Here is a 14,133-nt window from a genome sequence, read left to right on the forward strand (position 1 = left end):
CGAGAATACTCAGCCAGACCCAACATATCTTACAATGGACTCTGTCAAGTTGCATTATAAGCTACTTAGCACAAAGACTAACATTTTGAGTAATATTTTTTTTCTGCCACCTGTCCTCCCCTTTGTAGCACTGCCTTTTTTGTTGTTGTTGCTTGAATGTTCAATATAATAATGACAACTACACTGATTTTCTGGCGCTTCAACTCAGTTATTCTTTGTGTTCAGTTTACTCAACTAGTGTATTACGCATTTATTTTTGGGATGCTTGTAACTGTGATACAATTGTTCTCTTCGTTCATATGTATAGGCGAGAAAGGGGAAGTGGCTGGTCTGTAACGATTATGAGTAATATCCACGAATAAGCCTGTGTGTTTTAAAAACTGTGCTTTATAAATTACTCCAGTGCATGAATATGTCTGCCAGATAGTTTCTTCATACTTTCATACTGGCTTCGCATGCCCATTCGAATCAAACTGCTCCAACCTACCCTCAAGCCTTTCAATTTATTCCGTTGAAAACATTGTTTTTGTCAATTTGCTCATTTTCGTTTTGAGCATTCCTTTGTTAGTTTTGCTTATGAGGATCAATTACCTTGCAGTTCGTGCTACCCCGGGAACAACGTGTTCATGACCCAATTCTTTGTGACGCACTGGTTTCTTTGACCTCGGTGACCAGCCTCTCCCTGAGACGTTGCTCGTTCAACGCCAACGACACCGCTAAAGTATTCGCTGCTGTCGATCGACTGCTGTTGTCGCAACTAGTTGAACTGTCGCTGGAGTTTCTTGAGATTGACGCAGGTGACAGTGCTGCGTTGGATAATTTTATGGAAGGCCTCAAGAAAACCACCACTCTCAAGTTTCTCAGGGTCCTCGGGGTTCGCTTCAACACCGAGGTGAACATTCAAAGCACAATGGCTATTTTCAATGCTTTTCATGCACACAGTATGTATATTGATAAGGTTGCAATTACAAAGTGACAAATTTTTTTTATGTGTCTTCCGTTGAAGACACCATAAATAGTGCTGCTGCGAGCCGCGCATAAATTTTCACTTTGTTCATAAAAAAAAAACTAGCTGCTTAAATGTTGGCACACAGCTGGATAGATTGAATTACGTCACATTACTACAGCTGAGCTCTAAGTTTAAATTCAGCTATTTCAGGAGTGACTGATAAGTGACGAAAAATGTATTTTTTTATTATTTCGGTGAACGTTCTATAATATCCTCCATTAATGTGAACATACCTGGATGCAATTTACTTGCCCCACCGCTTTCATTCTTTAAAACGTTTCAGCATCTCTTGCAATTTGCTTCTCTGAGTGCTTATCTCGTGTTCCTTTTTGTCTCTTTAACAACTTGAAAACGCTTCATGTTAAGCTCTTGTTTGCCTTAGAGATAAGTATACTAGCAAGTGGTAAGATAATGTTAGTATAAGGAGGGAGGTAAGGCCGCGTTGTCACACCATGTCAGACGCTCAGTGGTTTTCTGGTCGCAGCTTTGCCGTGGTGTAAAAGACACAACTTGGATACCACTTATCCAGTTCTGTCACGCAACCGCCTTAAGAAAATTTTATTTAGTTGGCATTTATATTTCTGCCAGCACACCAGGCCGAATTCCGCGCCGTTCGTAAAAAACACCTATAACGTTTCGGAGCGCTTGCATATGCAATGTATTCCAAACGCCGCAAACAGCCTACTGATCTTGAAAAAGCTTTGCCTGCATATCACTCATAACTCGGGCATTTGTTTTGCCAAACATTGACAAGGTGTCTTGTTTAGCTGATCAAGCACAATAATAAAGCTCACTCCAAACCTCGCATAATGCACGTAAATACCGAAAAAAACGAGGGTTCCGTAGTTATTGGCGATGGTCCTAATTACCCAGGAACGTGAAGTTTTCTCTATAGACCCATGGAACGAAAATGCCAATACTTGAATAAGAAGTTTTATCAAAGGATCACTTTGATTCACACATATTTAATTTCACGCGCGGGTTTGTCACTGTGTGCTCTCCAAATATTTAGAATGTTTGGTGTTGGTGGCATTTGTAAGTATGCCTGGGATGCACGCAAATTCTGTGCCGCTCGTAGCACTCAATGATCCTGAGTGCATGATTATGTTCAATCTTAGAAAAAAAAGAGGCCGCAAATTACGTGAGGCATTTTCAACTGTGCCTACTCATTGCAAAAAGCGTGCTCCTTATTTTCTCCAAGTAAACATTTTGCGCAATGTAGTCGCTGTAGGTTGGGTAGCACCTATCAAAAGAGGCAAAACACTTTCGAGCCCTTGCTACAGATTTTTTCAGAACATGCTATACTGACTTACCGTAGCGCTTTCCTCATTCTCGCTGAGTTTCAATTTGATGGCCGTTTTCATTTGGCGCGCTGCTCTGGCATAATTTTCCGCCGCTCGGACAACACACTCATCCCGCTGCCGAGCGCTCGTCTCCATAATTGACTGCGCAGGGCACAAGTAAAGCGGGAGACACATGGTGTGAACTTGCGCGCGATCCGTCGAGCGATGCGTCGGCGTGCGACTTGCCGCATAGACGTCGATTCGGGACACGTGGTACGAACAAGCGAGCGGCGCGTAGCTCCGCCCAGAACCGGCGTCCCTGCATGGGTGCTCGGAATACTGCGTAACTTCGCAATGAAAGTGAAAACAAGCGTCTTTCACGGCTCTCTTGTTTAAAAACAAACGATTGCAATAAAAAGGGCGAAAGAATACGGAGGAGGAGAGAAAGTGAAATAGACAGGGATGTTAACCAGAAATTCAAATAGCTACAGTGATCAATACATACAATTTCCTTGCAAAAAACTTGGAGGACGTTAATCTTCGCCTTTCAAAGTGGAACGCGATAGCATTGAAAAATCCCCGACTGCTTCGCACCCTTCCCGACGACTGCAGCTTACATAACCATAATGTTTTCTCCATACGCTGGTCGCGAACGCTGTGCACGAAGGCCAGTTTCCTGGTTCTTTTTTCGATGGTGTCCCAAGTAAACTTGCAGGCGGCGCCGCTCCTTCTAACACACACCTCAAATGGCAGCTTGGAATTGCTATCGCGTTAAAATGGGTTTCTGTTTGATGTTCCGCGTAAAAGAATTACATTTTCTCGTATATTCAAGTTACAATCCGACGATATCATGTCTGTAGGTTGTGTGTAAGTCGTACTTTAGAAATTTTTTAACGAATTTTACTTTGAGAAATTCAGTTAGTTCAGTAACGCCTCTGCGCCACGCGGACGGCCTGCGTGGATCGGAATGCGTGGTTCGAGATGGTTTTTTTTTTTTTTTTGGTCCGGAGACGCCGACACCGGATTACGAGGCCCTAAACTCTGTCGCGTTAAAATACAGCTATGCAAACAGCGCATGCATGTTTCCACAAGGCCGAGTGCACAGTGATAGCTCCGTTGACACCCGCCGATGGCTAGGACCCAGGCCGGCCTAGCTCATTGGGCTGTCATATCCGAGACCGGTGGCACTTGGGCCTTTAGACTGTTCTGCAGGCTTGTGTGAAGCCGCAGATCCATATTCAAAGCGCCGCTTATCCACAGAGCAATATCATCCGCATAGATAGCTTTGCATACAGGGAAGGCAAACGACTTGGTAGAGCGGCAGGCACGGTGTTGATCAAAAGTGGCGATAAAACACTGCACTGCGGGACCACAATGCGGGATTGGTTGATGCTACCGACACGAACTTTCATCAGGCGCTCCGATAGAAAATCATGCTCAAAGCGGAGCAGACGACCCGAAATCCCCGCGTTCGCTAGAGCGAAAACAACCGCCTTATGCGGAATCGAGTCGAAGGCTTTCTGTATGTGCAGAAATCCCATGCAGACGTAGTGCTTGTTTCCTCGAGGAATTTCAAGCGCTGAGACAAGAAATGTAATGCTCTCTAGTGCTGAACGACAGCGAATAAAGTCACTCATGACATTAGGAAGAAAAAGATTCGTCTTCTCAAGGGTGACATCCACGACGGAACAGGACCAATCAAAGAGCGCATTCCATATACAATGTTAAGAACGCCGAGTAAGGTGATAGAATGACCGCTCAGGAGCTCAGTATTTAGATGAAACAGATTTCCCAAATTTACGTGGAGTCGTCGGCCAATCGCTTCACTATAACAAGTTCGTATTGCTTTCAACAAAGAAAGCGCGGTGTTTATGCAATATATACTTAAATTCGTACTGGTGCTCCGCATCTTAATGCAGGGGGGGGGGGGGGGGGGCAGATGAAGCATTTATTGTTGCGATTGAGATTCGCTGAAACGGTAAGGCAGCCCGGTAAATTTCACCTTTCATGGTTTTACCAAGCGGGGAAAAATAAGACAGCGGTTACGACGCTCCGTCCTTATGCTACTGCACATGATATCAGCAACGCACTGAGAACCCAGTTAACCTCAGAATGATGTAGTGTATGAAGAGTTTAGAAATACGTTTTCCGTGTTCCTGCATCACGTGGTAGTATAAGAAAAAACGGCAGACGAGATTTATTTTGTCGTTATTATCTACCACGGCGTGTATTTCTTGGGCAGCGTGCGCAAAACCTACAACTTATTTCTCTTCACTTAGAAAACTTGGGACCTAATCATGTTACATGTCTTGCTCAGATACACTAATTAGAATAAAAAGCAATTTTGCAGCGATTTATGCGGCGTCTTTGACTGACAAAGCATGTTACATTAGCCTTCATTTCTTCATCCCACAGCTTGAACAATGGGCCTCTATCTTCAGGGAAAAGACGCTTTATGCTCTATCTACGAACACCAGTCTCGTCAGCGTTGTCGTGGACGCTCCGACTTACGCAGAAGTAGAAGACACGAACCTCAAGACAATGCTCAAGAATCCTGCAATTCCGGCTGAACTGACCGTCATTTCTCACAAGCACAACCAACATCGGAAGTCCTATTTGGTTTTTGATGCATTGGCGGCTAACAAGACAGTGACCAAAGTGCACATCAAGAACTTCAATCTCTATTCTAAAGACATAGAATATCTCGCTAAAATGCTGTCTGTAAACAACACCATACAGGAGCTTTGCCTCGCGAAGTCTGCGTGGGCCATACCGATGCCGAATGTCGGGGTGAGTGCGCCATTGTTTTTATGCGTTTTGCGGTACTAGTGCGACACTTAATAAAATTGGCAATTTGTGACGAGCCGCTGTAACCACACGTTTTTGACAGTCTCATTTAATACGTTTGTAATATATTTCTAGTTGCTACAAGTGCTTACCTTCGCTATTTTATGAAAATGAATGGTTAGTCTCATCGTTACGGTGTTATGTCGACCACTTTAACGTGCGGTGGTCTGTCACTTAGCATCAACTATACATTTCAAATATTTGTATCTGCATACGACTCTTGCCAAAAAGTTATATCAACCATTCAAGACAGCCATGCAGTGGCATAACATTTTACCCTCAACCACTTCTTTCAGCTTCTTTCAGCTCGAGTGAGGCGCACGTTTTCTCACCGTTAGGTAACCTTTGTCTGTCGACATCGCGTTGCAACCATTTCTGGCTCTTGAAACCATTTACACGGGTCATATATCCATCACATCATTTTTGTACCACGTTCCCATCGCACCTTTCTCTGTACGTTTCTCGGCAAAGTACTCATTTGAGTTTTCTCTGACATTACGATGTTCTTACGAGATGCGTTCCTCGTTATCATACTGCAAGGAAAAAAAGTAGACCAGACTTTGCCAATTGGAATAACCTATAATTTCCACCTGATAGAAAATAATGGTCTATAGACTGAATTCTAATGCAATAAAGATATTTATGATAAAGGAAACGAAAACTATCTAGGCAATTAATAATGAATTTCTGGACGGTGGCCCAAGCATTTCTGTGACAGTAACCAGAAATACACTCCATATTAAAGGTTAGCGCCAATGGCCAATTCTAGGCCAATTTCGCGAAATAATGCTAAGATTTTGTTAGTCAGTACAGTGAGGCGGTGGCACGACAGAATGAATTCGTGAATTGTTTCCTCCTCATTACTGATAAAGTAAAGGGGCAATGCCTCAAACTAGATCTGTGTAGGTAAAGGTTCATAGAATAAATACGACAACGTAATTTGGTGAGGGTACTTGCGAGTGTTCATATATAGAACGAAGTGAACAGCGAATTCCTCTTTCGTCTTTCTTCTGTTGTGGCGCACAACCACTGCCGGGGACTAGCATTGATTGGTCTGGTATTGGGAATTTCTAATCACCACTAAAATTAGTAAAAAAAATAGGCTTCTTTGTTCTCAGGCTCCATGAGCTGTTTCGAAGGTTCCGCCTGGCTAATAATCAATTCTGACGTCGAAACTTGTGTTTCCGTAACTGGTTTCAGGAGCGATCTGATCACAGTGTCATGTGAGAGATTTCAGCGATTTCGTTTTCCCTGTACATTTGCAGAGCTGTCACATAGGACACTTGGCGGCATTGAAACCTGTGAGCCATCGTATAAACTAGGTTGTTGTCTCGCAGCAACGTCACTGTAAACATTCAAGTAGTCGATTTTTTTACGGTGTTTGCCACAAATTACATTATTTCGGGCGCATACTCCATTGTGAGTACTTGCCACGTCTGACACCTGTCGTCATCATTCTCACGTACGTGCCCTTTGTGCCACCGACACTGGGTTTACGACAATGAAGAATAGCACGCATACGCATTACCACCTTGTCAGAAATTATTTCTGTGCGTCGTACATAATGTAGTCCTCCGCCGTTAAAGTATCACTCATTATGGTCTTCCAAATAAGTACACAGATGACACTTCTTCTGAGTCTGTGTGGAGCGCATGCCTATCACTAAGTGTTCAGCCCTTTTATTGCGCTATACCTAAGCGGTTCGCGCGCTCGACTACCGAACAAACATTGCTTTACATATATGGTTTCAAATCCCGTTGACGGCGGTTGTGTATTAGCGTGGCACCGCAGTTGTGGCTACGACAAAAATCCCCTGCGCACTGGCAAGGACGAAATTATAAAAGGTGAGCTGGGAAGAGACTAAAGGCAGTCTCCGATTTCTCTGCGCTAAGAGTATACAGTTATTGGGTTTGATACCCGGCCACGAGAGCTGCGCTTATATAGTGCCAGAATGCAAAATTTCTCTTGTACGGCATTTTTATTTCCCACTAAAGTACTCCAGGTGGTGAAAATGCAATTAATAGCGTCTCATTACGGCACCCGGATGCTTACCCACCAGCGTTGGCCTGTTGCAATTAGTCCTGTCAATATATCATCGACTCACGTGAAGCTGATGAAATCAAGTGTAAAACTGATTGGTTCTTTGACAGTGCGAATGACTTTTACTCCGTCCTGCAAGTGGCTACGAATGTAAGCGCAGTCATTTTATTGTCACAGAAACGCTCCATAACAGTAACTGTTAAGAAACTAGCACAACTCTCATAACTAGAATAACTTGAAATCTAGCAGACTGGATATAATTTACTCAACCACTCAAAGCGCGCAGAGCCTTGAATCATAGAACTGGCGAACCAAGTCCTATATACTATAGTGGAGTCACCAACAACGCTATAAAATACCTTATAGAGCCCGGATGTCGCCAACGTTCCCCGTGCTTTTTTTTTTGTCCCTGTCATCATTTATTCTGAAAGTGTATTTGAACTATTCCACTATTTATTTGAATACCTATGTTCCGTCATGTATCCATATTGTAAGCAATTTTATTATTTGTCTAATTTTCTCGAACGTTTGTCAGATGAACCAGCCGCTCCTCAGGCCACATGTCCGACATCTTGTGGAAGGTTTGTCGAAGACAATGTCCCTGCAGCGCCTCGCTGTTCGGTGCCACTTTTCTGCCGATGAGATTCGTAGAATCCTCACAGCAGCTGACCTGTGTGAATCGCTGCAGGAGCTTCACTTTCCCAGCCTAGAAAGTATCAACTGCCGACAAATATACGATGCGCTACAGGACACCGGAGTTCCTAGCAAGCTGACCATAGAGAGGTAAGTAAATTTCACACCAATGGCTAGCACTTGAGCGTTTGTGTTGATCTGATGAAGCAGACAATCTCAGGTCGCTTGAAGTGTTGCTCGATGGCCCGATTTGTTCATCGACTGAATCCCATGCAATCAACTCGTGTCCAATACTCGGTGCACATGCTGTCTAAATTTCTTGATTCAAAACTGGGAATAATAAATATCGGGGGAAAAGCGTGTTTTGTCGTCACATGAAAGCGCGGGGAATGGTGGATCCGCTACCCCATGGTGTACAAGCGCTCCGACTGTGAACTATACTTCTCAATACAAATTTGTTGCTACCTTGGCGCAAAAATTGGCAGAAAAAAATTGGTGTAAGCTTTCCGCCACAAAAAAGCCACTAGCCACACTATTTTGCGGTAGCATGCAAGCATTAAAGGTCAGTGAAATCAGACGGTGGCTATGCGACGAAGTTTGCAAAGTGGGAGCACCGGCCTATTTGTCGCCGAGTGTGTATGACATGTGCTGCCTTGCCATCGATTCTGTAAATTGGCTTAAAATTTATACAGGAATGATTCTTGGTACACTTTAAAAAAAAGAATTTCGGGTCAAGGGCGCAGCACTGGCCGCGATAATTTTTACCATTGCACTGGACCTCACCGCAAGGTGTTATAAAAAGTTGTCGCAGTTTCACCTGAAAGGCGAAGCATCAATCGCGATAGCAAATTTGAAGACAGCTATACGGAGTAATGATAGCAGCTTTATCAGCTGTATAAACTTGGGCATGCAGCAGCACCGGCAACACGCAGAACTGTTGTCGACGCCGTCGGCGTTTTGCCCGCGTTCGCTCAAAATGCGTGCGGCGTTGGTGACTGTTGCCGGAGCCTCTGATATGATGATGATAAGTGGTTCTTGAGGGAAAGGGAAAGGTTGGCGCTATCTTCTGCAGCCCTTGAGGGAGCACGGCTCAGCGCCATCTGATATAAATAGGCACTTGGTGCCGCAGCTAAAAGTCGCCTCCCTCCCCTCCCCCACGGCCTCTCGCGCGTCGGAAGAAGGTACGTTTACTCTACATATATGGTGATTGTAGAGGAGGAAAGAGACGCCTACTTCTGCAGCCCTTAAGGGAGCACAGCGCAGAACGCGCGTTTGTTCTCCGCCGTGCGTTCACTCCCCGTGAAAGCGCGCGTCCCTCGCGCCCTTTCACTCGCACATACAGCGTTCGGCGCGCGGCGACGATTTCATCTCCATTGACGTCATACGGAACCTCACGGCGACGGCAACGGCGACGGCGACGCCGACGGCAGAAATCTGCTTTTGAGTGTCCATATAATTGCTATCGAAATAAAACACGAGGGCGCGACATACTGGCGCAATACCATCTGGGCATAAGGAACACTGCCCTGGCTGCCACCATACGTCTCATGACGCTGGAGCGATAAGGGCCATATGCAGGGTGTCCCACGTCGTTTGTCACAAAATTTTTAAATATCCTATTGCGACGTTAGCTAGACAGAACCAAGGTTATGTAGTTTTCCGGTGCTTGGAGCAAGTGAGATATTTTTTTACTTCGCCTAATGGCATAAATGGTTATTGTTAATAATGAAGTTCTCAAATATCACAACCAGAACGAAATTTCCAATAATAAAATTGCAGGTCATTATGATAAACTCCCGATCCATCTTTCTGTTCCTCTATACGTGCTGCATAAAAGTTTTTTTTTTCAGAGTTAAGCAAAGCCCGCAGAACAAGAAAAAGTGCCATGCGACTATTCGCGCGGCGCGCTTTACGTGGGGCTCCTTTCATTATTCATACACTACAACAAGGTGGTCGAAATTGGCTGTACAGTGCGTGGACTGTATGACCATGTATAAGCAAGAGTTTTCTGTGCTCACGGAGGGCGTAGTTAATTGCTTCGAGGCAAAGAGACTTCACATGGTGCTAACACAATGCGCGATTTTTAGAACTATTTGAAAAACCGGTACAACGGTTCCTAACGCTGCGGTTGCTGCAGTATCAATAAATACGCCTCTCGATGTGTGGATGTTCGCAAGCCTAGAAGACAAATTAAATTGCAACTACCTTTCTCAATGCATTCTACTGTGAAGTCTAGAACGCAGCAGGTATAAAATGGAACAGATCAAGTGTACAACATCGAATGGCGTAAATATTGAGACGGCTGGCCGCATTCACACGGATCTAAACGCACCGCAACCGTTTTTTACGGCTTTCGGACGAATCTATCCTGCGCGTAGTTTTCAAGTGCATTAAGGGAAAAATTTTGAACTGTATAAAGGTCACGTAATTGTCATTGCCGCACCATCATCTTTACCAAGATTATGTCGCATAATTCAGTTTTTCTTTCAGTAGCACCGAAGGCTGAAAAAGTCTGCAGGTATAACATGGATTGAGTGGGTCTTTGCGCTAGGACAATCAACTGATGTGTGTTCTTTTAGCCGAGCTGTAATTGTAACAATATCATCTGAAAGTGATCGCACAATTTCACCTGTCATCGTGCATTTACTTGGTGCATTGTTTAAAGAACACATAGAGAAGTAAACGTTTTCTAAACATTGGTGGTAAATTTACTGTCTCTCACCTGCACATACACTAGACGGACGTGAAACGCTAAGCGTAGATGTTTACGCCACCTTAGCTTATAATATACACTGTTCCAAAAAGCCTGCATCTTATCAAATTCTCTCGAACTTTTTCGCGACAGCTTTTGAAACTTGGGCGCCACACTTAGCGAAATTTTAGCAGCTTCTGTATGTCAGGTTAGCGACATCCTCAGAAAAAAATGGAAATACTCGTTATCAGCTTCGTAACATCGAATTTCTAAACTATGTTGAGCTTCTCTCGGAGATATAAATACGCGTAGCGAATTGTTCTGAGACTCCTTGCCATGCAATAGGCCGCCTAATAGAAAATGTCCTCTTTTTCTCGAGGGAATGCTTGCTTACGAAGGAGCTAATGTAATACAGCGTTGCACACAAATTGTACTCGTCAATTAAGATAAGCATAATAAACAATACTCTCACACTGTACTTCGAGTGAGATGTTAAGACCCCCCCCCTACAGAAGTGATCACTTCGCCTATTTAGTTGCTGCAACCACTCGGCGCCAGGCAGCGACCATATAATGTTTGAAATTATCAAGTACTTACACCCGAAAACTCTAAACAACACCCGTCTCTTTAAATACAGTGTTGGCCGCTGGGTACATTTCGTCTACTTGGAAAAAGCTATTGTCATCCTTATAATTGAACAAGGCAAGAACCCGTTCTTAGCCAGCCGTCACAAGCCAATTGCGCTAGCACGCTGCCTGAGCAAGTTGTAAATGGTAAACACGCACGTAATCTATTTCCTAGAAAGCAACGAAATACAAGACCCCCTTGAATGCGTTTTTTAGAGGAGGTACTCTAGAATGACCCCAACGTGATGGACATGTACATATACTCATCGCCTTATCTTATCATTCATCGCTCCTTTTCTCCACCCCCACCCCTCCCCTTCCCCAGTGTCGAGTAGCAGGCCAGAGCAAACTATCGCTCAGGCCGACCTCTCCGCCTTTCCTCAAGTAAACCGCTGTCTCTCTCTAGAGAAGGTAGGTGACGGACACACCAACTTGTTCCCACTGAGGCAAACAATAGGGATGCCTCTATACATAAACGATTCCTTCTCTCATCATTTCTCGAGCTACAGAAGGCATACTATACGGCATGGCGTTTCGGAATTCTGCGAGACCTTTCCGTGATAGGTGTCCATGGTAACACGCCACGCATTTGAAAGCTGTCTCTCTAATCACACGTATTGTGTAAGAGCGTGCAATAGTTTGTCTAGAACATTCATTCATGAGACTGGTGGACTGTAAGGCGGCGCGCTTAGTTGCGCACTGCTTGGTATATAAAAATGAACTCGCGTCACACGGTCATTCCACGCACCATGTTTTATTCTGCATACGTTGATGATGTGCAAGTAACTTTGAAATTAGGCAATACTGTTATCTTGGAACGCCCGATGAAGCTTGGCTTGAAAAAATTATCTAAACGAACGTACGTAAATGGGCTTACACTGGACACCCAGAACGTACCTGCGTGTTCTATTTTATTTATAATACACGCCCTACGTTATTTCTTCAGGCGAACCTTGATCGCAATAAAAAAAGACGAAGAAAAACGTTCACCATATCTGTCCCTGCGACAAACTTGAAGCCTTTTTTGCGCAGAAAAAGAATAGGATATACTGCCAACCAATGGGAGACACTGCTACGTCGAATAAGTTATACTTTATTAATCCACATTTGAGAAATTTGCCACCGAGAACAAAACTACGGTGAACTGAAGTGATTTTTGTCGACTTCATATTCACAATACATCTGGCAGCTCGCTCTTCCCTGCGGTCTGGTGGTAAACATCTAGTCTGCGATAAATGTGGAGCCACGCTGACCATCCTCCACATCAAGTTGAAGTGTCGTAAAGCAGAGGCTGGAAGGAAAAAACACTTTCATCTAGCTAATCGACAGAATATTCGCGTCCATCCGACAATGTTCTTTCTCCCCGACTCATTTTTGTATAGTAAATTACTTTGAAACAAATTACACGACGTGATTCAATGAAAATCCGAGGAATTCCAGCATGGCCTTTCAAAATTAGCCATTCTTATCATTTGCTTTGAATATTAGCTGGGCACGAGCCTCCGGATCCTTAAATCCATGGTTTCTGTTGAGGCAGCAGTGCTACTACCACTGACACATTTTAGCATATCATCCTTTCAAAGCATATCTTTTATGTTAATAGCACACCTCACAAGTCAAGGTCATAATTTAAATGCAGAGATTTTTAGCATGGCCCACAGCGAATCTTTTTAGGCCTCTATAGGGCCATGTTAGACTGTCTATCTTTGATCATTGTTCCAGCGAAAACTCCCAATCGTTTGCATGGCCATCACTGGCCAGACCTGGCCCTTGCGCCATTAAACATTAAGCATCATCATCACTGCACTCTTTCGCTATATCTGGTCCTTACGCCAAGAAACAGTATACGTTATCATCATGGAATAGCCAGCTGTAACTAATTCCTGGAAGGGCAAAACAGTTTGTGGCGCTGTTTGATGAGAATACATCTGATAATGCTAAAGGAGAAAAATGTCACCAACGGTTCCATTTAGCTCTCTCAAAGCAGTCATTCCCCATGTCTTATTCATATTCCAGCCAGCAGTCCCAGAAGGCTCTCATTTGCCATTGGGCTAATTGGATTTTGTCAGGGATCCATGCAAACGCAGGAAAGGTTGAGAGACGTTCACAGCAATATATATATACGTCGCAGCCTGCTAATGCGCAATATTTCACTCAGTCACGGCAGCACTAACTCTTATCTCTTTAAGTTGATTTACCATGTTCTATAATAGTACCGGGACCACTTTAATGATTTCGTGCACTTTCTGGGTGCTTTTCAGATTGTGTCTCCCGGCGGACTCCGAGCTAGCAAAGATGGTTATCGTCTTCAGCCAAGCCCTCCGAGACCGTAGCCGCTCTGAGCCTTTGAATCTCGTGCATGCGCGCCTTGGCCACTCGTGCGAGCCTCTGGGAGCCAGGTGCGGAGACCACCTGAGGGTTCTTTATTTCACGTGCAATGCGAGGAATGTGCACCCCGATATCCCACGTGGCATAAGGGCCTATTTGGCGGTGACAAAAAGCCTGGAGAAGCTGCACATGGAATTTATAGCAGCATATGACATGACCCATATCATCATAGACGGTCTAAGGAGGAACAAGAGCGTCAAGGAGCTCCACATGCTCAGTACGTAAGTTTCAAGTATACCGTTGTTGGGGCTTTAGTGAAACACCAAGTGTGCGCCTTTTTTTTTTCAGGCTTCGGCCACATGTAAGCCAAGATTAGCGTAGCTGACTCGGTGTAGTTATCAGAACTACACACATCCTGTATACCCGTTGTGCCGTCTATACGTATAGCCATGGCTTGTGCCACTGAGAAAAAGGCCTCTCGTTTCGATTTCCGGGCCGCATTTAGAAGGAGAGGGAATGCAAAATCTGTTGCGCTACCGCGCTTTGAATCCACGTTACAACACCCTAGGTGGTCTAAATTATCCAGGAGCCCTGCATTACAAGGTTTATTACCCACTGTTCAATTTCGGGATGGTAGAGCACATATATTTTAGCACTTCCCCCGTGAAGTTCTCA

The 14,133-nt window shown here is 44.3% G+C and overlaps 1 protein-coding gene across 1 annotated transcript in view; it reads left to right on the plus strand.

Annotated features, from left to right (window-relative positions):
• LOC119448275 (uncharacterized) overlaps positions 1-14,133 on the plus strand; it is a 44,742-nt gene that overhangs the window by 14,255 nt on the left and 16,354 nt on the right. The window contains exons 3-6 of the mRNA XM_037711668.2: positions 599-892; positions 4,708-5,082; positions 7,715-7,962; positions 13,392-13,735. Of these exons, the coding sequence (XP_037567596.2) occupies positions 599-892; positions 4,708-5,082; positions 7,715-7,962; positions 13,392-13,735 (1,261 nt within the window). The remainder of the gene's footprint in view (positions 1-598; positions 893-4,707; positions 5,083-7,714; positions 7,963-13,391; positions 13,736-14,133) is intronic.

This window comes from Dermacentor silvarum, chromosome 4 (genome assembly GCF_013339745.2).
Source record: "Dermacentor silvarum isolate Dsil-2018 chromosome 4, BIME_Dsil_1.4, whole genome shotgun sequence".
Taxonomy (NCBI): domain Eukaryota; kingdom Metazoa; phylum Arthropoda; class Arachnida; order Ixodida; family Ixodidae; genus Dermacentor; species Dermacentor silvarum.